Genomic DNA, 23,238 nt, shown 5'->3' on the forward strand with positions numbered 1-23,238 from the left:
CTAATTCACAGCCATACTATCGCCAGACCAAAGATAGAGCGAATTTTGAAATCATTAATTTATAAATTGACCAATTTGAGAATCGAACCCGGGAGGACCTCACGTTTATGAAGCCACAGTACGCACACCGCTAAGCCAGAGAGTTCATCAACCCACTAACTCCTCGCCTACCTCTTATTGTATCTATTTTTAACCAGAAGAATAGAGATTTGTACAGGACGCCCTAATCAATCTTCTTGTTATGACGTCATAGCTTTGAACCCCGAAAGGATCTTTTCTAAATATAGACTGTTAGCCTTAGCGGCAAAGGTCATTACGGCAAAAGTTCTTTATCAGATAAATGCTAATCCGAGGAGCGGTATGTACCCTAATTTTGTGTAAATAACGTACAGTACACATTCCGGCAATGCTTTAGTGCATCCAGCTATTAAAAAAAGGCTAATTTATTAAAATCAGATTCTCTTAAAAAATGGTTCCCAAAGTTTTCTTTATTTGCATTTGCAGCTAAATATAAAACACTTTCACGAATAGGGCTATAAGAGTGCACCTATTAATACGACACGGCCAAGGTAGAACGTCGCCCGCCCCTGTTTCCCTCTCGACGGTGAACTATTGTTGTTTTCTATAGTTCCAGCATTCCAACTTATTTATAAACCTATAGCAGAACTTCTGAATGTACGTGTGAACTTATTGCGAACTTACCAGTGTCAAACCAATGCTACTTTGCTACAACCAAAATTACTTTATGCTATGCGTAGGCGCGTAATTTCATACAATACTCATCATTCCACGTGATCAGAGCAGGAATGAGGAGATCCGTAGTCTCAACCAGGGCATAGTACTATTATATTATTCTGTGACCAGAGTAACCGATATAGCCCATCCATCGAGTTGTGAAGCTGAAGCGGTAATGAATGGGGCACATAATATTTCGGAGAATCTAGAATAAGCTTCTAGACAAGCGCGCTCCATCTAAGGCTGCATCCTCACTTTCCAGCAGTTTTGTTGCAGCCAAGAACTAGTATATAAATTAAAAAAAGAAAAGAAAATACTCACTAAAACTTCAAAGCAAAATAATGTTGGTTCTCTGTCTAAGAGTCGTTAAGACTAATAATGTACCTAACAACAAACTAGAACTACCGCGTAGCTATCTTTCTAGACAACTATGTTTTTAAGTTGAACTCGTCAAAACTACATAGTTACAGATAGACAGCAAAAATAACTTTTTCAAGAGCTGTTATGTTGAGAGAGGTGCATGTGGGTGCTCACTCACAAAGGCTTTACGTCATGCCCGAATACCAATTAGACATTTCCTGCGTCCTAAATTCACAAACAACTCTCATTTGCGACACTAGTATATCTAAGGGTCGGGACTGAGGTTCTTTTGAAATATATTCTTAACTTTTCATTCAATATGAATTTATATACATGAAATGCCTGAGATCTTTAATGTATTTAAACCAAAACTAAATACAGCACATAAATATAAGTCCCGCAAATTTCTATTACGCTGAAACCATGTCTCATTAAGATCGAAATGACGTCATTTTTACCCACGCGCATTACCAATTTGTGTTAATATTTAAGGGTTTAATAAATTTAGCAAAACTTCTTGGAAAGAAATTCGAACCCTTCAAACCAATTCAGAATGTTGAAATCCGTTTAAATCTCTTAAATGACAGACGACTAACATTGACATCACCAAATCAAAATATCATTCACGATTCATGAACAAAATTCTTGCATGGATTCAAGAATTAATTAAATAAGTAAACTCAAAAAAATAATGATCTAAACTGAGCAAGTACGAAACATTATTATAAAACGACAGCAACTTCCATAACCAATACGCAAATCTTGATAGTAAAAATGCACCCATCAAAAGTATTTACTCTCACGAAAGGACTATGGGATAATGTGCTTAACTTTTCTCGGGTGTTTGTAAATAATGGTGCAAATCGTAGACGGTATGCGAAACGAGCGAGGGATAATCCTTGTATCTTCAGCTTATCGCGAATTCGGGTAAATAATAGTGTAACTAACAGAGGGTATGCGAAGAAACCGAGTGATGATTGTAGAAAAGCTTGCGTTGATATACCACCGGAAGTAGACCCCGTATGCAATCAACCAAATGAAAGAAAAACTAAGAAGAAGCAGGGCATCTTGCACAAGATCAAACTGAAAATCGTCGAAGGAGGAACAAATTTTGGGAGTAACTATGTCATTTGTCATACCTAACTTGTTTTAAATTCTCTCACTCTGGAAATCCATTAATAATAGCACAGAGTAAGGATGATATTGTGGCTAATTCCATTGTACACAATCTCAAAACTAAACTAAAATGACACGTCTAAATCTAATGCTATCCCTTTCATAATCTTGTTTGCGGAAAAGGATAGCACTAGATTTAGACCTGTTAATTTAGTTTAGTTTAGAGATTGTGTACAAGAGGATCAGCCCCATTGTTATTCTTTATAGTCTATTTAGGTGTAAGTAATAAGATTCTACTTTTCTTGGAGGCCTAGCTTATTCCTTATAAAAAAAATCAATTTCTGTACGCGCATTTTACTAGCTAGTTTCTTGTATGTCACTTAAGTAAATAATAAACTTACTATTGATCTCGGTTGCATTGTTCTGCTTTGATCAGGATAAAAGCGACACTTGCGATTTTTCTGCGTCCCAAATTGGATACACCTTACTAGCTGGATTCTGAGTATCATGTCATTACATTTCTGCTCGTCCTTACACAGCGCCATTTCTCCGCCTCCAATGTAAAGACAAGGTGTGCAAGGAAGTGGTCGTGTCTGAACCGAAGGCGTTGCCCGATCCAGTGCCTCAGCCGATCCCGCTACCGCCGCCTCGGCCTGCTGTCCAAGTATCGGTGCTAGGTGCTGACACTACCTTAGGACAGTATGTCGCATTGCTGCTCAAACAGTGCCCTTGCATAAAAAAGTAAGTAGATGAATTTTCAGTGGACGTATTTCGTGTTTAATGATACCTGACTCGCCTTGGCATGGTACGGGTGGGATTACTCATTCTATGTATAGACTAAATGTGAATGTGATGATCAGCATTTACTTATGTTTGGGTTTTTGCAATGTCTTTGCAAGCTCATCTCATCCTAGATCTTGCCTTTCATGCCATCGAGTTTTATTGTAAAGATGAAGAAATCATATAGTATAAGTCAATTCTATTTATTATTATTTCGTTGGTACATTGAAAGACTTAAAGCAAACATTACGCTACTAAAATTTGCTACGATAGGTGTATAAAATGTATGCACTATAGCTATGCAACCCACTGCAATGAGGATGTTCCATTTAGGAGTAACACCCGTGTGAGCAATTGCTTCCTACACTATGTTTATCTTATTAAAATTTCATCTTAGATTACCTTTATTATCATTTGATACAAAAATTTCTAGTTGTTGAGATCATACCCGATTCAAAAGTGTCAGAAGAATCTGGATGATTTGAGAACAATGCTATTGCAGACTCAAGTTTTGTAAATTGTTCTACTGCAACCTTGCTATTCATAAACACATTTTTAGGTGCATCGGTGCAATACTCTCCTCGAAAGTATCTTTTTTGTCTGGTAATATATTTTAAGATGTTACATGTATAGGTGACCTCTCCTTGAAAGTGCAGTATTAGGTAATTTCACGAATAGTTCAATAATAATATACAAAGTGCAGACGCTCATTAAATTACATGCGTACTCGTGATAAAGAGGCATCACTCTCTCTCAATTTAATTACTTGTGCCCATGCAAAAACTCACGTCGGTCCATTGCTCCGGTGCGGCGTGATTGAAGGACAACTCAAAAAGCAAGCTCACTTTCGCATTTATAATTATTATGGGTAGTGATGAAAAATTAGCTTTGTAAAGTTTAGAACCATAAGCGTTGTGTAAATATAGAGTTATTTCATTATTGCAGTGCCTGTCCATAATACGAATATTTGATAGAGCTTCATTTTATTCGTTCCATGAGGCCAGCATGACGCATGGCCCCTCTGGGACCGTTCGTCTTTTAGTTACATAACATCAATTTCATCCGTAATGTTTATTTACACGAGCGCCCTGAAACCCGACATAAATAATGGACTTTTAGGCTTCATCCATATTGCACCTTTTTGTGTAAGCTCTTAATCTCGCTACTATGATAAAGAAAGCCTTTTTCCTCCAGTCAGCCTTTAATAGGCTGTTACTTTGTCTTAGGGTTAAGTCTAATGTAAGTCCCTCTATTGACACATGATTTGAACGACTCTTAAGAATGTCAAGACCTGCGTACCAATTGTGGCCGATGGGGGTTTATTTCATCGGTTGCCCTTGACTTCATTACATACCGTTACCTTAGACCTTTTCTTGAAAGCGACTTCTATAGAATTACGGAAAACAAGTAGTCCGATCTGAAGTTGCAGCATGGCGCAGATACAGCCCCGCTGAGATCTGTTTTTGACTTTTCTACACTGCGCAGTTATATGCCTCGCGTTCAGATTGGACTAGTTGCGATCACCGTTTACTGTAAATTTTCTCTTAATATAGCAATGTTGCTTGGCAGTACGAGAGGTACTGGTAACTAACTAAATTCTCTCACGGGATAAGGGTATTGACGCCCTCAATCACTTCAGTTTCGAATAAATGAGTTTCTTGAACTGTGTTCTCATGCTTGTTCGTCAGAAATATCAAGGGGTAAACAAAATGGACTTCCATCCTCTGTGCTTTCTATATTAATTTATCGCCCTTGTACGCTCAAAGGCTTTAGTATAAAAACACACTCAAAAGGTTAACAATCCCACAGTTATGAGTGCCATGGCGTCGTCCAAAAACATTTTCCATTTTCATTTCCTCGTAAAAATATATGATTACTTTTGTCCAGTTTTATTTCAGCGGTCAGTTTTATTTATCTTTTTGCTTTTCAACTTTTCTCATTGAACATGTTTCGGCTTCACTTGGAATTTGTATAGGCTTTCATTCGTTATACTGAAGTTTTGCGTATTCTATCAAGTAGGGTTGTTGAATAAGGTCAAGGGTATACGATGGTTTGATTTATTGGTTTACAAATATACCTATTTTGAGATTTAATGGAGTAAAAAGGATTAAGTTGTAGCAGAGATAATGTATACTTGTTAATATATTATCTCTGGTTGTAGGTACCTTGTTTTCAGTAGGTACTGGCCAATACACACAAGATTCTTTCTTAATATTTTCAATAGCACAAAGATAAAATTTTGTTCAGATTATATTCAGATGAAACTCGATTTAGATTATAAATTTAGCTATATTTGAGAAATATTTACTTTTGGTTGGTTGGTTGGTTAGGTAACTTGGTAACACGCAGGTAACACGCACAACAGACGGAAACGTTTAAGTGCGGAAACCAGCCCAGAGTGAAGAAGGTAACTTGGTTAGTCACCAAGTGGAGACCTTTGATGAAAAAAACTCAATTATGTCAAGTGGAAACATTCGATGCAAAACGTTGAAATATGTAGGTATATTTAATTCAGAAAAGGGGGAATTGTAAAAACCAACGTCCAAACCCATATCCAATTAGTAGGTAAACTTGTTTCTCGAGACTCTTCAATAAATAATATAATATATGAAAATTTATGAACAAAAATATTAAATTTGGGTGGAAATAAAAATAGTCACAATGGGTTTATATAAACCCATTTAAAGAACTACGAGACTGCTTTTGTAATATCTATTGTATTGTTCTCATTCTTTTCAAAAGGTCCGTCGACAATATCTAGGAAACCATTTGCCACCATCATTCTAGAATGTAGATATTATTATATGCTACTTTACACTCAATGAACGTTTTAGTTTGAACGCATACTCGAGCTGTTCGAAGACAAAAGATTGATAAGTAGGTACTTTACCTGAATTGGAAATGGTTAGGCTGGAAAAACTTTTTTAATGTTCTTTTCTTATCGATCAAAGATTTGCTCTTGACTTCGCTCGATCTTAACAGAAGAGTCAAGCATTTTAATATACAAAGCTTGGCCCATTAGCCCTTACCTGAAAATGGTAGAGTTATTAAAACAAGTAGGTATCTCTAAATAGCTAGAGTAAATCGTACACAGACCGTAGGGAAGTTTAAATTAAGTCCAGTAAAAATGAAACAAGCTAGATGAAACAAGCTAAAGCTTGTGCTAAACCTTTTAAAAAGTTATGATTATAAATATCTCGACATTGTGAACAGTGTACAGTGACTTAACACAAGGAGCAGTTCCCTTCCCTACCCTTCCAAAATACCCAAAGGCTTTCCTACTCTTCCAAAACGCTGTCACGCACATAATAAATGTCATCCTCAGTACGTGAAATCACTGAGGCATCCGGATAGGTGCACATCAAACTTTTACAGGAGCCTGACATGCCATTATGTCGGGTCATTCACAGAATGTAATAAAAAGAAGCGGGATTTTATGAGCTTCGAGCAGGCACGTCAAGTCTCTTGCGTCGTCTTTTGCTTATTTATTACGAAATATTTTACACAAAATTTATGGTTACTGAACTGATAGTTTTGTCCTTAGATCCAGTCAGGTACTTAAACATAGGTAGGTATGCTGCGCTTTGTCTATGCTACGTTCTTTAGATTAAAATATAATATGTATTGTCATTAAAATTGTTAGTGCTGACGCTGATGGAATATAATTTGGATTTTTTATCATGGTCTCATGTAGACCTCTATTAGATTAACTCTACGGTTAAATTTCTCCATACTAATCAAATAATATCAGAGCCTCAATAGCTCAACCGGTATAGGAGTGGACTGAAAACCGAAAGGTCGACGGTTCAAACCCCGCCCGTTGCACTATTGTCGTACCTACTCCTAGCACAAGCCTGACGCTTAATTGGAGAGGAAAGGGGAATATTAGTCATTTAACATGGCTAATATTCTTTAAAATATATATATATATATATATATAAATGTATGTACCTATGTCTGTGACGTTTACTTTTTATCTAGTTTAAAACTTTTGTCTACTTTTAATTTTTACATTGAAAAATCTAAGAGCTCCCACGCGATTTTAAAAACCTTAAACATATAAAGATAAAGCGAAGGCATCATCCAGTAAACCCAACTAAACCATAATAATCACAGATAGAACAATAAGCTTAATGCATTGACGTGTAAAAAGATCTTTTACTATTGGATGTTGTTATGCAAATAGGCAAAAAACGAAAAGGCGAAAACCCACAGATTCCGTTTTTGGTGTTCAATTTTACTTAAAGTCTGAATTTTATGTTGAATATTCAAAACTAACGCATGCGGGTTGGATCCCTTTTGCATAGCAACGTCCAAATTGTAATTCGTCTACCCGCATTGGAGCAATGTGATTAGTCTAAGCTCCTTATTATAATGTAATGAGACAGGGGTCATTATTGGTCAGTAGGACATTAATAAACTATCATTCCTACATTTTTTTATTTTTTTTTTAATCTTTTTTTTTTTGGGACTTTTGCCCGACACGGACACGCCAGCCCCATCGTAACCTAAATTACAATCTAAATTTCAAAATGGAGTGCAACAGATAGACCCGAAGAGATATTACTGCTTATGCAGGAATATTTCAATAATTGATTTAAAACTTTCTGTTGTCGGTACACTGAGAAGACTCGTAAAACCACCTATGTCATATTTATTCATGTTATATTTCTGCACCAGCATCTCCCTCCGCAAGTTATATCTGCTACACTCCACTAGTACGTGCTGGACATCATCTGCCATACCACAAATATCGCACTTGTCAGATTCAGCTTTTTTCATCAAAAATGCGAATTTATTAGAAGGATAGTGCCCAGAACGCAACCTATGAGCTACAACTATATATTTCCTACTTAAACGAGTATTACCAAACCAAGGGAAACACGGAGGCTCGCATTGTATAGTTTTATACCAAATTCCTTTTTCTCTACTTCTTATGTCAAAATATTCCTTAAATTTATCACCACATTTATTTTTAAAACTATTTAAGATTTCTGTAAAAAATGGTACAATAGACAATTCTTTACCAACATTAATTGCTAATTTTGCTAGTTTATCAGCCTCCTCGTTTCCTCTTAGGCCTATATGAGAAGGAACCCATTGCAATCGCAGATTTATGTGCCTAAAATCCTATATTTGTTTCAAGATTTCGAAAGCTATCGGTAGACCTCTGCTGTATCCAGAGGCGCATCGAGCTAAGTGTTGCAAGGCACTTCTGCTATCTGAAAAGATAACAAAATGTTGCCCGCTTAAGCCAGAAATGTATTTTAGAGCTTCGGAAATTGCAACGAGCTCCATCGTCATAATACAAATTTGTTGATTTGTTTTGAACATAACTGATTTCCTTTCACTCAAATGGCAAAAAGCTGCTCCCAAACCTATATTATTTTTGGACCCATCTGTATAAATGTGTACCCAGCTCTCATATTTTTCTTGTAGTTCATTAATTACCAAGTATTTTAAACATCCAGGTTCAACTTCTTTTTTTGCTACCGATAAACAATCTAAATACGTCCTGATTACCCTATTTAAATTTATATAAGTCACCCAAGTCTCAGATTGATACATGTCTAGTAAATCAGTGGAATAAATGTTATATTGTTTACATTCATTATATATGATTAACAATAATGGCTTTTTTTTGGACCGCCAATATCTATTATGAGAGCTTGAGCCAAGATCATTTAAGAGATTAACAGTTACATTATTTGACCAAGTCATATTTTTAATTACATATATTTTATACGCAAGATACAAACGTCTTAAAAACAATGGTTGTATGCACACCTCGCTCTCCATGACGTGGATAGGTGTACTTTTAATAAATCCTCCAATGATTCGAAGGGCCTGATTCTGAACTCGATCAAGCTTCAACAAATGTGTCTTTGCACTAACATCATACAAAAAGCTCCCATAATCCAACCTACTTCTAATTAGTGATATATAAAGACTCCGTAAGTGTTTAGGGTGTATACCCCAACCGGGACCAGCCAACACTTTAAACACATTTAAAAATTTTAATATCTTTTCTACTAATTCCTTAATATGTCTACTCCAGCGCAACGATCTATCCAACCACAAACCCAAATACTTAATATATTCATCTATACCTATTGTAATATTATTATTAGCGACTAGCTTTATCTGTTTTCTTCTGAATCCTCTATCAAATATACATACCCTTGTTTTGCTAGTCGATAACTGAAGACCTATTTCATCTAAATTTTTAACCATATAATTTAAAGCTTCTTGTAGGTATTTTTCACACATATTTAAGTCTTTATGATGGAGATAAATTACAAAGTCATCTGCATATTGCGAGATAAAAACATTTTTTATTTGATGGCAAATCATATATGTGGTTATATTAAAAAGTAATGGTGACAAGGGATCTCCCTGAGCGAGTCCTCTATTTGCATGTCTAACCTCAGTTATCTGACCATCATTTTCATATTTAATCATTAATTGTCTATCACTCAAAAATGACCATAAGTATTTACAAATATTTTTTCCTATGTCTAGTTCATCTAAAATTTTAACTACTCTATCAACTAAAATGTTATTATAGGCATTTTCGATGTCCAGAAAACAAGCTGCTGTGGATACTTTTTGAGAAAATCCTATTTGTATATATGTCACAAGTCTTGATAAGCAATCTAGGCTAGATTGGGCTCTCCTAAAACCAACTGTATGTGGAGACAAAATTTTATGTTTTTCAACATACCATTCAATCCTTTTGCCTAACATGTTATGAAATATTTTGCAGAGACAAGAAATAAGTGCTATCGGCCTAAGTTTCGGATCTGTATTTTCATTAGTCGTGGCTTTGGGAATTGGCACTATCAACGTCTTCCGCCATTGATCTGGTACAACACCTAACCTAAATATAGCATTATAAATATTTAATAGATATAATTTACCAGCTGGCGGTAAATTAAAAATCATCGAATAAGTTACACCGTCACTACCAGGAGCTGTATCTTTCTTTTTCAAACAACATTCTAACTCTTGCATTGTAAATGATCTTTGTAATAATTCGTTGTTTGAATTAAATATAGGTGGACAATTAATGACTGAATCTGGAGTTAAAGAATACAGCAATTCTTTTGCCTAATCGTTGGATGGACAAAACTTTGATTTCCGATAACCTTTAAACCAACGCATCTTATCCCACATGATCGATGTAGAAGTTGATTCATTGACACTCATACAAAATTTTTGCCAATCCAAAGATCTAGCTTTCTGCAATAAAATATTAGATTCCCTAGTTTTTTCCTCCAATTTTTTAAGATTTCCTGGAGTTGGATTTCTTCGAAAAGTGCTCAATGACAGCCTACGTTCGCCTACGATTTTAGATAATGAGGGTCCCCAATATTCTTTAGGCTTAAATTTGCTCGTCGGATTGGTACAAAAAATGATTTGAGGAATATTTTTATTCGCTGAGATGTTAATTTCTTCCAATAAATAATCATAATATAATTGCACGTCACTTGACGCACAACTGCAACTATCGATGTTTGGAAATACATTGATTAAGTCATTATTGTATAATTTCCAATCTGCTTTTTTAAAATTAAATTTTTTAGAGAGGTTTAAATTATCTTGGTAACTTGTCGACATTTTAATTAAAAGATGGTCGCTTCCCAAGTTTTCGTTAACAACATGCCATCTGAAGTTTACAGCTATATCCGACGAAGCAAAACTTATATCAGGAGTCGAACTTTGTAAAACACCGTTTACTAATTTAACTCTAGTGGCATCTCCGTTATTTAGAGATAAGAATCCACTTTCCTGTGTTGAGTCAAATAAATGTACTCCTCTTTGGTCTATTTTATTTGACCAATTCGAATGATGCCCATTAAAATCACCTAATATAAGTGTCTTTCTGGTAGTTTCTGAAAAAAAACAATCCCAATCCGATTGACGGGTTTGAACAGAAGGGGGGCAGTAAATAGATACAACATATTCCAAATATTTACAGTTCAATATTTTAATGTGAACAGCTTCTATTCCTGGATTAATCGAATCAACAGAGTAAAGGTGTGATCTGATAGACTTATGAACAATAATAGCAACCCCCCCATAAGAATCATGCCGATCTTTTCGATAAATGTTATATCCACTAATATGGAGCGCAGTGTCTGCATCCAACCATGTTTCAGAAATAACAGCTATATGTATTTTTTCTTGATGCAAAAAATTATCTAACATTAATAACTTAGGTTTCAAACTTTGTGCATTCCACTGAATGATATTTAAGTAAAAGTCCTTATCCATTAAAAAGAAACTTTGAAAAAATGTCATACAATTTTCCTTCACTCAAAAAATTTACTAAAAACAACTTACACTCTTCAAAAACAGCTCTTACCACTAACATCACTTTATCATACCAATTTTCTTTTGATAGTACAATTTCCTTAATTCTGTTAAGCAGATTCCAAATATTAAATCTACTTTGTTTTCTTTTCCCCTCTTTTTCTGTAGATTCATCTTGTGTATCTTGATCACTTTCCTCACTTCCATCATAATCTATTCTGTCGTTCTGAGATTCGCTGCTATTCACAGTATCCGTTTTCTTAACTCTCTTTTTCTTTTTGTCCTTATTTTTTTGATTTATTATTATCTTATCTGATTGGTCATCCTTATTTCCATTTTCGTGTACTATAGCCGTGGTTTTCAGCACGCTACTGTAAGTTCTACCCATTGTATTCACTGATACCGGATCTGTATAGCTTCTGTCAAGATCTATGTGTACTTCCTCTCTCAAGTTGTTTGTCTTCTCTTCTTTCTGATTTTTCAAATATATTTCTAACGCATTTTTGTATGTAACATTATGCTCACTCATTATAAATCGAATCTCTTTTTCTTTTCTAAAAAAGGGGCAAGACTTGTCTAGTGCCATGTGTGGACCTTTACAATTAATACATTTATATTCTTTGATTTCACAATTATCATGAGCTCCACCACATTTCGGGCAAACATTCTTATTTAACTTACAGAATTTCTTAATGTGCCCAAAAGACCAGCACCCAGAGCACCTAGTTACTGGAAACTCAAATCGTTCGACGTCAAATTTAAATCCATATGCATATATTGATAACGGCGCAACGGGGTTTCTAAAGCATAATCGTACAGATTCGCTCTCAACCCACTTACCCTCCTTATTTAGACGTTTCAATCGTTTAGCTGAAATTATATCATAGTCACACGTCAAACTTTCTAAAAGCTCCTTTTCGCTTGTACCTATATCAACTCCTTTAATTATTCCGTAAGACAAATTACCTTGATTTGTAAACTGAGCTCTTATATCCAAATCTATTAGTTTTCTTAAATTTATAAGTCTTTCGGCTTGATTTTTGTCACTAAAATGTATAAAAATGTTGTATGGACTTTTATACTTTATTTTAAGCACATTCGAAATATTTTCGTCTCTTAACAATCTAGCAAAAGCCATCTGTTTTGGAAGAATTTGCACTCCAAATAAACTTACTTCATAATATACACCGCTCATGTCTTCTGTATTTTCATTGCATGACCTGTCCTTTTCAAAAGACTCGGTTCTAACATGTTTCTTTGATTTCCTTCTCGACACTGTTATAAATCCGTCCTCACTACTGTCTTCGGTCTCCCGCGGTCTCTTATCGACTTTTTTCAGCATTAACTCATTATTTACACACTCGCCACTTTGTACCACACATAGTTCTTGGTCACTATACATTTGAATTTCGTCACACTTACTAACGTCACTCATAACATCCATTGCCATAGCTAATATTATTTACAAGTGGGTAATTTGAAATAACTTTTCACGTAATCGCACGAATATCTTGAAACTAGCGCTCGCTAACGCGGTTCACGCGCGACTGATCATTCCTACATATTACATAGAATAAAGTTATTCTATCAGAGATTTCCCAGATACACCAAATGAGAGACACATTTTGAAGTGGATGTGCCTACATTAAACTTTTATAGAAGCCAGTAGTAGACATAACGTTTAGATAATTCACAGAATGTAGTAAAAAGACTCGTCATTTTATATGTCATGTGCCTTTTATGACAAAATATAAAATTCATAAGGTTTTCTCTATTAGAAAAGTGACATTTTCGTTTCTTTGAGATAATGAGGTCTAAAGAAAAGCTGATCGATTAAAATATGGCTGACACCGGCAAGTGGCGCAAGTATGTATCTCTTATTGAGAGTTATATTTTTGTTTTGTTTGCCGTGGAGATTCTGGGGCCATAGAGTCTTAGTGCTAAAAAATTAACCGCGGTAGATTTTAATAACGCTGGCCATTTTTCGCGCAAAGGAACAAACTGTCTGGAAGGAAGGCCTGGTAACAACCAGGTTTTCCTATGGAATAGTGCCAGTATTTTTAGCTACGCTACTTCGAATCCTGCTGTTTCTGCAATTTTTGATATGTATTTAAAAAAATATTAGCTATTAGCTAGACTAGCATTAAGTTTTATAATAACATTTTCAATATAGTTTTTCTTTATATATTAATTAAAATATTCAAGTTATTTTTCTTTTCTTCAAAAATCTGAAAAAATAATGAAAATTAGCCAACATGCGGAAAGGGAAAAAGAACAAAGTGCCTCGGCGCCAGCACCAGTGTCTCTTCGGTCATATTTATAAGACTGGAAGAAAAGTCTTGTTATTTTCCGCTTTCACTTAACGACCAGCGTGTTATCTTAAGAACCCCTATAGCGAGGCATGGCTTGTTGTAATGGGAGGGATTCCAAACGGGCAGGGTAGGTACGGGAATAAGTCCAGCCATATATCCACTAAAAGGCTCTAAAAGGTTTCACTGGATAAAGCTGTAAAGTCACTCTGTGGAAGTTCAGTTTGAAATTAAATGCGAAAAACTGGTAATGCTAGGAATTTCAAAGGGATAGTAACAAATTGACTTTTATATTTTTTAAACCCATCTGCATAGGACTAGCATTAAAAACACTTACGTATCCTTCGTGTCCTTTACATAAAGTGGCCTAAAAAAGCAGATCTTATTGGATGTATTGCTATTTATAGATTTTACTTTTCCAGATTTGTCTTGAGATGGTCTGTGCCCAATAATGGGCTGGCGATGGGTTGATCATGGTGATGATGAGTGACCAAATAACACTGAATCTAATCTAACGGACCATACATTACTCTATTTCTTATCGTATTTCAGATTACGTTTATATGAAGCGAAGGATACATCAAGTTCGGAGTGTAATCGAGACTTATGTCAAGTGGTGCATGATCTGAAGCATATCGATACAAACTGTCTGGTTCAAGCGTACAGCTGTGCAAGCTGTGAGCTTGAACGATGCCTTCAGGTTTGAAAGACTTTTAAACTTGCCTCCTCAGACCGATTTCCCAAGAAGAATAAATTTGGTCGCGTGTACCTTAACGTATAACGTGCTAGTCTAATTTTAGTTTTTGATATACTTACACTAAGCTGTGGTAGCCTAGTGGTTAGGACGTCGGCCTTCCAATCGGAGGTCGGGGGTTTGATCCCAGGCACGCCGCACGCGCCTCAAACTTGTCAGAGTTATGTGCGTTTTTAAGTAATTAAAATATCACTTGCTTTAAACGGTGAAGGAAAACATCGTGAGGAAACCTGCATGCCTGAGAGTTCTCCATAATGCTGTCAAAGGTGTGTGAAGTCTGCCAATCAGCACTTGGCCAGCGTGGTAGATTATGGCCGAAACCCTTCTCACTCTGAGAGGAGACCTGTGCTCTTTAGTGAGCCGGTGGTGGGTTGATCATGATGATGACACTAACATCTTAATTTAGTATCTAGGTATGTGTAGCTTTGTAAAAATGTTGTATGGCATTTCTAATATCTGGCTGGGGTAGTTTTTAGGGTTCCGTACCTCAAAAGGAAAAACGGAACCCTTATAGCATCACTTTGTTGTCTGTCTGTCTGTCTGTCTATCTGTCTGTCTGTCTGTCTGTCTGTCTGTCTGTCTGTCGGTCTGTCAAGAAACCTACAGGGTACTTCCCGTTGACTTAGAATCATGAAATTTGGCAGGTAGGTAGATCTTATAGCTGGCTTTAGGGGAAAAATCTAAAAACTGTGAATTTGTGGTCACATCACACAAAAAAAATTAAATTGTGGTCATAAACTAATAATTAGTATTTTCAATTTTCGAACGAAGATAACTATATCAAGTGGGGTATCATATGAAAGGGCTTTACCTGTGCATTCTAAAACAGATTTTTATTTATTTTTATGCATCATAGTTTTTGAATTATCGTGCAAAATGTCGAAAAAATACCACTGTAATACGGAACCCTCGGTGCGCGAACCTGTTTCGCGCCTGGCCGGTTTTTTTGAACACTACACTCAATACACTTCTCGATAGGAAGGGCATTCCGAACCAGCTGCAGTGCAGTGGTAGCATTCACTTGACGGTTCTAAAGCACGTGTAAAAATTATTTGAATAAAAAATCTCTCTATTCTACAACGAATGAGTTGCCTACATTAAAAGAGGCTGATATTAGAACACGAGTAGGTTAGCTAAGTACCTATTAAACCTTCGTTTTTCTCGCAAACTCAGTTTTACATCTTATGATGTTAGTGTAGCTGTAGATACGATAGGTAGACTTAAAATTCAAAAACACTTCATGCCGTGCCTACTTGTAAAGTGGTTGCCGACGATAGACTCGAAATCTGCATATCTTGAAGAGCACTAACCTCCCCAAGTCGACGTGAACTGAAACAAACTTCAACCATTTTCACCAAGTTTCTCAATACCAATTTATATACAAAGTTTGTTGTAATTTATTCCTTTAATAAATATATACCAATTTATAGGATGCTTAAAAGGACCGTAATTATAGACAAGATTAAGTAAAATAGGTATCTCGTGGTGAAACAATTTGCATTTACTATTTTTGTTCCTATCGGAGACTTTACATGAATCTCCAAGAATCTGTGTTCTCGTCTCTGATTTGAATCGAAACTTTGTTCGGATTTTGTATGTTCATTTATAACGCGTAAAATTTAACTTAAACTTTATCGAAAAGACTCTTCAATTCTAAATAATATCTGTCCCGGCTGTACTCACGTGTTTAGTCGACGTTAGCCCGACTAGTTTCGAACCCATCCGGGGTCCTTTTTCAAGGGAGTACGTTTGCGCACGTGCCGCGGTTTTGACTGGTGACCCTTCACCGCTTGCCAATCAATACGGCAAACGACCACGTACTAAATCTTGCACGTTATTCACATGATTACGGTCTTTTCAAACCCCTTTTTAGAGGCTATCATTAAACGTTTTAACGTGTGTTCGGTTAGGGATGTATCATGTAATCAAGTCACGCGTCGTCACGACCCTAATTATAGTGGTCAGAAAACTTGACAGATCACTTTACATCGCTTCAGTGGCGATAGTTCACTCAGCCAACAATCTTTATCACTATACATAGACTACACAACCATTAAAAGCAAAACACCAAAAACGCAAAATTATACGCAATATCTATATACAAAAGAAAAAGCTGACTGACTGACTGATCTATCAACGCACAGCTCAAACTACTGGACGGATTAGGCTGGGCATGCAGACAGCTATTATGACGTAGACATCCCCTAAGAAAGGATTTTTGAAAATTCAACTGTTATATAAGGGGGTAAAATAGGGATTCGAAATTTGTGTAGTCCACGCGGACGAAGTCGCGAGCATAAGCTAGTCGAATAATAAATGACCATGATGACAATGGGTTACTCCCACAGTATCTCTGTGGTTACTCCTGTTTAAGATGGGACACAAGTAATTATCACCAAGTAATATGAAATGTGGGTAGTTAATATTTGTATCATTATTGGCCCCCCGTCACGACAGGCGCGCCCCCAGTGCGGTCGTGGGTATGATTAAATGTTATTGACCTTTTACGGTGCCACGGAACTTCAACAGCACAATAAACGAACCTTCAAACGTAAAACACAATTAAAACTAGAGGTGGCCATTATTGCTACTTTTAGATTATTATTTCGCTTCACATCAGTGATTTCACGGGCGATTTTGCACGCAGAGAGATTTTTCAATTTTCGTATTTAGAATCGCTTGCTAGAGTAATTTAACTAAGAGATGATTCTCCCTCCTAACACGCAGTGACGCGAGTGTTGTAGCTCGCATGCTATTTAGCATCTTAGCTCAGGTCGATGACCGTGCGCAAATAAAGTGGGATTAATGTAATAATTTTCAAAATTTGTGATACCTATTTTGCTTCATGTTTTTCACAGGCTACTAAGTAAGTACTTTACGCGGCAGAAAGCACATCAACATATAGATAGCAGATTTGTAGAGCGTTTCCCTGTCATTGAGACTGACAAAACGTCATATAGGTATGAGTGACAGAGACAACGCTCTACAAAGCCGAATGTTATTTTAAACGTAGGTAAGGTAGTGAAGGTTATCCCGTGATTTTTCACATGCTACCTGTGAAATGGGTCCATCTCTAATTAAAACCACAGCCCCGTGATTGTGTATGACCCAATTATTCAATTTTTACTTTAGAATTCAGTTAAATGACCTCTGGAATTGTACGAGAGCAAATAAATGGATTTTACTGCATTGCTATACAAAATTATATAAATCCGCAACGAGTTTGTCTATTTAGTGCCCAGTGCCCACGTATTCTCATCTCATTGTTGTTCGTATTTAAGTATTTTAAATCTAACACGTAATATTTTTCTTATAGTTAACATCTGAATGAACTATAATTCTACTAACTAGCTGATGCCCGCGACTTCGTCCGCGTGGATTTAGGTTTTAAACTCTTTGATTTTCCGGGACAAAAAGTAGCCTATGTCAGGTATCTCCAGGTCTTTGACTATATAAACTAACTTTCATTAACTATATTATTACTTTCAGAACTCAGATATCGTATTATTGCTGGAAAGTGGGAATGTGTCCATGGATATGCCAATAGTGGACAGGTTCAACTTTCAGGCGCCGACAGTAAAAGCTTATGCAGATGCCATTGCTAAGGAATGTCCGAACGCTTTTATAATTGTTTGTACTACACCTATAGAATGCATGGTGCCATTAATTGCTGAGGTGACATAAGTTTTCGGTATATTTTTATTTAAATTTGTTTTAATTCATGGACAAAAACGGCGAAGGAAAACTTCGTGAGGAAACAACGCTGTAAGTAACAGCGTACTGTAAGTAGGTTTCCTCACGATGTTTTCCTCGCGTGAGGTTTTTCGGCCGCGTACGGCCGAAAGTAATTTCATCATCATCATGATCAACCCATCACCGGCTCACTACAAAGCACGGGTCTCCTCTCAGAGTAGGAAGGGTTTTGGCCATAGTCTACCACGCTGGCCATATGCGGATTGGTAGACTTCACACACGTTTGAGAACATGAAGAACTCTCTGGTATGCAGGTTTCCTCACGATGTTTTCCTTCACCGTTAAAGCAAGTGATATTTAATTAGTTAAAACGCACATTACTCCGAAAAGTTAGAGGTGCGTGGCTGCGTGCCCGGGATCGAACCCCCGACCTCCGATTAGAAGGCGGACGTCCTAACCACTAGGCTGTCACAACTGTAAATTACATCGTAAGTAATTTACATCGACCTTATAGCAGGAGATAGCAGATTTGTAGGGCGTTGTCCCTATCGTTGAGACCGACAAATCGTCATATACGTATGAGTAACAGAGACAACTCTCTACAAAGCCGAAATGTCATTCTAAAGGCCGATGTATATTACTTTCTGCCGTGTACTGTGTACATGCTTGAGAGTTGTCCGTCATATTCTCAAAGGTAATAATATACACTTGAATCTGCCAATTCGAACTTGGCCAAAGCGTGGCGGTTGGGGGCTATGCTCAAACCCTTCTCTCATTAGAGGAGAGTCCGGCGATGGGTTGATCATGATGCTGACGATGAATAACAACAAGCAACTTATTTTTTTTAAATTATGGACCTTTTCCAGATAGATCTAAAGTAATGATAATAAGTTTGCAAGATCTTGTACTTTTACCTTTATCGTTAAATTTTATAAAAATTTCGACAACAGTTTAAAAGCACTTTCGGCTTAACGACCGGAATATCCATCGCCATCATGCCCGACTTTCATCTTTCCCCTGTTATTTTATTCAAGCTTTTATCTACTTCCTTGAGAATTTTATAAGTATCTAGATGATGCCCGCAGCTTCGTCCGCGTGGATTTAGGTTTTCAAAAATCCCGTGGGGAACTCTTTTATTTTCCGGGATAAATAGTAGCCTATGTCCAGCCCCGGGATGTGAGCTAACTCTGTACTAAATTTCATCAAAATCGCTTGAACTGTTGGGCCGTGAAAAGTTAGAAGACAGACAGACACACTTTTGCATTTATAATTTAGTGTGTGTAGATGTGAAGATTTCTTATTACTATTTGTATATTTACTTTACTCTGAGAGGAGGATACCCTTCTCCTTCTAATTCTGAGACGACACCTATGATCCATCATGATTATGACTTACTTCATTGGAATATGAAGCACAAGCTGCTACCTAAAGCACATGTTTCAGAATTTATGTTTATTTTATTCGATGTTTTTATTGTTTTAATGAGTTTTGTCAAAATCCTAGTGACCTGATTTAGGGTAACATTTGCTTTTAATAAATATTAATGAATAAGTACAACCCAGATGTCCGTTTTTTCTATTTTACCTTTTTGTACTTTATCTTATGCATAAATCTAGAACGTAAGTCACCAACGAAAACAATGGACTTTTTAAAAGCACTTTACCCCAACGAGCGTAACGTAATATTTACCTATATTTTCTCTAGTAACTACAAACTGTCTTATAGGTATGTTCTTATTCCCATAATAATATCACTGCTCCCTTCGGATGTAAATTTTTTTACGAACTTCCATTATCGGAATATCAACACGTTACGACATCCGATATGGATCATCAATGCGTGCTTAATAGTTGTTTGCATTATTAAATTATCTATTATTTTCCATCTTATGCGTCCTTTTTTGTAACTGAACGTGAATTTTTTTCACATAATTTTCCAGTAATCTGAATAGTCTGCTGAACACACATATCCGCTGTGCTACACTTTAAGTGGATTCCGGTAAACGACAACTTTAGTCTTATGTTGCTTTAGTACATTTTATTTTGTTTTTCGTAGACGCTAAAGGAAACTGGCTGGTACAATCCTCGTAAGTTGTTGGGCTCACTAGCGGTTCCAGAGATGCGTGCAAGTACCCTTGCAGCTCGAGCCCTTTGTCTGGAGCCCTATTATGTGCATGTGCCCTGCGTCTGTGGAACTGAAGGACCTACTTTGGTACCTTTGTTTTCAAAGGCGTTGCAATATTTTGACTTTAGTGAGGTACCTAACACTATTGTTTATATTTCTGTATTTCAATAGGTATGCATATCTAATCATTTTAATACAGTTCAGTGAATGTGAAATTATTTGCCTATAAATTCGTTGTTTGATTTGAAATTTTCATAAATTAATCGGATATGCCCATTGAATTAAATTACCTTAATTACGTGCATATTACATAATATGACGTGTTGGGTAATAATTAAAACAGAAGATGTAAAACGCACGAGTGTAGGAGAGTTGGCGCTCTTCAAATTTGTTCCAGCCGCAAGGTTCCCTTTAGATGCCATGTCTGTAACGTAACTACTTACTACTTTAGAAGGGCTATTTCATGCGAAAATCATGTTGTATGAAGCTATCAAAAGTATGGCACTGAACATTAAGTTGTAAGCTAAAACGGGTTGCAGCCTGCAAAATTTTTTGTTCAGAATGTCTCGTCTTGTACGTAGCAATACAGAAGTCGTTGGATAAGCGTGTTAAATCGGTGTGCACTTTTATCCGATATCCTAACCGAAAATTCACAAAACAAAATCCAATATTGTATTTTAGCATAACGCGGAAATGATGACGCAGACCGTTCGCTGCGCTGCATCAGCCGTGTCTAGAGCAGATAGTTAAAACTGCTGAGTTAAGCGAAGCACATGCTGTAGCTGGAATTGCTGATGACCGTGATTTTATCTGCGTAGTTTTTTGTTTGATGATCCCGTGGGAGCTCTCTGCTTTTCCGGTATAAAAGTAGGCCTATGTCACTCTCCAGGTCATTGACTATATCCATGCAAAAAATCATGCCGATCCGTTGCGAAGTGATTAAAGGACAAACCAATAAACGAACAATCAAACTCACTTGCCCATTTATAATATGGGTAGTGAGTAGGACTAATCAAAATTTCACAAACCAAATCCAATATTGTATTTTAGCATAATGCGGAAATGATGACGCGGACCGTTCGCTGCGCTGCATCAGCTACGGCTAGAGCAGATGGCAATTATTTCAAAGCTGCTGAGCTAAGCGAAGCACATGCTGTAGCTGGACTGGTAACGAAAGTGGCTTGGGCGTTACTTTGCAAGGATGTACCGAGGGTATCTGGATTTGTTGAAACGGACCCGGCGCAAGTCGTATCTCCTGCCAGGTTAATCGTTATATTACTTGCTTAGATCGGGGTATATTAGCTGATATTTTTCAAACATTTGCTCGAGAATTGGGTCTAGAGTAATTTGTATACGGCCTAGAGTTTTAAGTATAAGAAAGTTAAAAACAAAATTGAAAATATATCAGTTATTTTCCTAAATTTTAAAGCAAAACTAATGATGACCCTTTAGTATCATCATTATCATCCACTGCTGGCCATGGGTCTCTTGTAGGGAAATCCACACGCCACGTCCTTGTGCTATCTGAATCCAGCTCCTTGCGACTCGCTTAATGTCATCTGTCAACTTTGTAGTGGGTCTTCAAACGCTGCGCTTTCCAGTGCAAGGTTGCCATTTTAACACCTTGTTACCCCAACGTCTACCGGTTTTTCGAACTATGTGTCCTGCCCATTGCCACTTCAGCTTCGCAAACCGTTAAGCTATGTCGGTGACTCTGGATCTTCTACGGATCTCCTCATTTCTGATTTGATCACGTAGAGAAACTCCATGAATTACAACGTTAATTTTATACAACCCTTTAGTATTGTTCAAATTTCAGTATCGAATATTCGTGAATGTGCGTATAGGCGTTAAATAGTGGAAGTGAGTCAGGGACAAAATTGGATTACTGGATAAATTATCGTGCATTTAAACGGAAATGTCCTTGGCCCGAGTTACAATAAATTTGATAAAGCCGTTTAACCTTGCTTTAAAAACAATTTGTTATTTATTGGAACGTATCAGATTGCAAAAGTAAGATAACTGTCGCTCTGTCATAAGACTAAAAAATAGTAGCTACATAATGTTTGATAAATTGTAATAGGTTTATCATTGTAATTGATGAGGTATGTAATACCAAATAGTTAGTGCCATGGAATCTCTACTCGTGTGCTTTCGTTGTCTCTGCTACTTCACAAACGTTCAAATGGTCCCTCGAGTTCACAAAAGTTCATTTCCGCGATCAGCTTTTTGCGGGATTATTACACGCACTCTTTCTCTCGCACGAGTAGCACGCTACAAGACTCATTATTTTTCTGGTACATCTACACATCAGTCCTAACCAAGTCCTAACCTCAGCTTGCCGGGATATTACGGACACTTTACACCTTGTCCTATCTAACTATTCTGAGAGTAAGATAACGTTTAACAGATAACAGACTATATCAAAGAATATGAAAGATTTGATATAAAAATAGCGTAGTGTCCGAATAGAAATCGTCACAGAATATGATTTCTAGGAGTTAATCTTTAGCCACCTTTACATACAAAACAGTACTTCAAAAGCCTTTATATACTAGAAAAGTCGGAAATAAGACTTACAGAAAGGTACAATATAAATTCTGTCTTCAGATTCATCGCGAATGCCGTGGAGATTACTGGCTCAGGAATCACTAAGAGCCTTGGATTACCGAAAATGTCGGATGCAGAAGTAAAACAAGTTGATGATGCTCTTAACAAGCTTTATTTCACGCAGCAGATGGTGAACGATTGGTATTACAAGTACTGTAGCTCGACGAAAAAACTTGATGCCTGCCAAACACATTTCTGCAATCCAAGAGTTTTGCAACGTTTCGAAGATTGCGCGTACGCTGCCCTTTGACGGTGTTATTTTAGTTTTATTTTTTATCCGTTTTTACATTACAAGTTCTTACTTAATACTTACTTATTGTTAACAATTGTTTGATAAGTCAATGGTCGTATGTTTGCTCGTATTCTGTTGTGATATTTTTGTTTGTTTTTAAATTGTTTGTTACTGTGTTTTTTTTCACTGCATTTTTTTAATTATATCGT

At 36.6% G+C, this 23,238-nt stretch overlaps 3 protein-coding genes across 4 annotated transcripts in view; 2 read left to right on the forward strand and 1 right to left on the reverse strand.

Annotated features, from left to right (window-relative positions):
- The window catches only part of LOC117991415 (protein split ends-like), an 87,866-nt gene that overhangs the window by 18,775 nt on the left and 45,853 nt on the right, over positions 1–23,238 (forward strand). The gene's annotated exons all lie outside the window — the stretch shown is intronic.
- LOC117991417 (malate dehydrogenase, mitochondrial-like) lies at positions 1,855–23,055 on the forward strand. Its single transcript, XM_034979010.2, has 7 exons — positions 1,855–2,212; positions 2,751–2,952; positions 14,169–14,316; positions 17,860–18,045; positions 20,119–20,319; positions 21,238–21,449; positions 22,798–23,055. The coding sequence occupies exons 1-7, from the start codon at positions 1,870–1,872 to the stop codon at positions 23,045–23,047; spliced, it is 1,542 nt and encodes a 513-aa protein (XP_034834901.1). The 5' UTR covers positions 1,855–1,869; the 3' UTR covers positions 23,048–23,055.
- LOC138403698 (uncharacterized) lies at positions 10,121–12,724 on the reverse strand. The gene has a single exon (XM_069505151.1). It carries the CDS (start codon positions 12,707–12,709, stop codon positions 11,261–11,263), a length of 1,449 nt encoding a protein of 482 aa, XP_069361252.1. The 5' UTR covers positions 12,710–12,724; the 3' UTR covers positions 10,121–11,260.

Source organism: Maniola hyperantus, chromosome 19 (genome assembly GCF_902806685.2).
Source record: "Maniola hyperantus chromosome 19, iAphHyp1.2, whole genome shotgun sequence".
Classification (NCBI taxonomy): domain Eukaryota; kingdom Metazoa; phylum Arthropoda; class Insecta; order Lepidoptera; family Nymphalidae; genus Maniola; species Maniola hyperantus.

Excerpts from the sequence above, each read along its gene's own strand:
- LOC117991417 (XM_034979010.2), top strand. The coding sequence starts at position 1,870 with ATGCACCCATCAAAAGTATTTACTCTCACGAAAGGACTATGGGATAAT. Across the intron at positions 2,213-2,750 it reads AGGAGGAACAAATTTTGGGA|CGCCATTTCTCCGCCTCCAA; the intron begins GTAACTATGTCA and ends GTCCTTACACAG. Across the intron at positions 2,953-14,168 it reads CAGTGCCCTTGCATAAAAAA|ATTACGTTTATATGAAGCGA; the intron begins GTAAGTAGATGA and ends ATCGTATTTCAG.
- LOC138403698 (XM_069505151.1), bottom strand. The coding sequence starts at position 12,709 with ATGTATAGTGACCAAGAACTATGTGTGGTACAAAGTGGCGAGTGTGTA.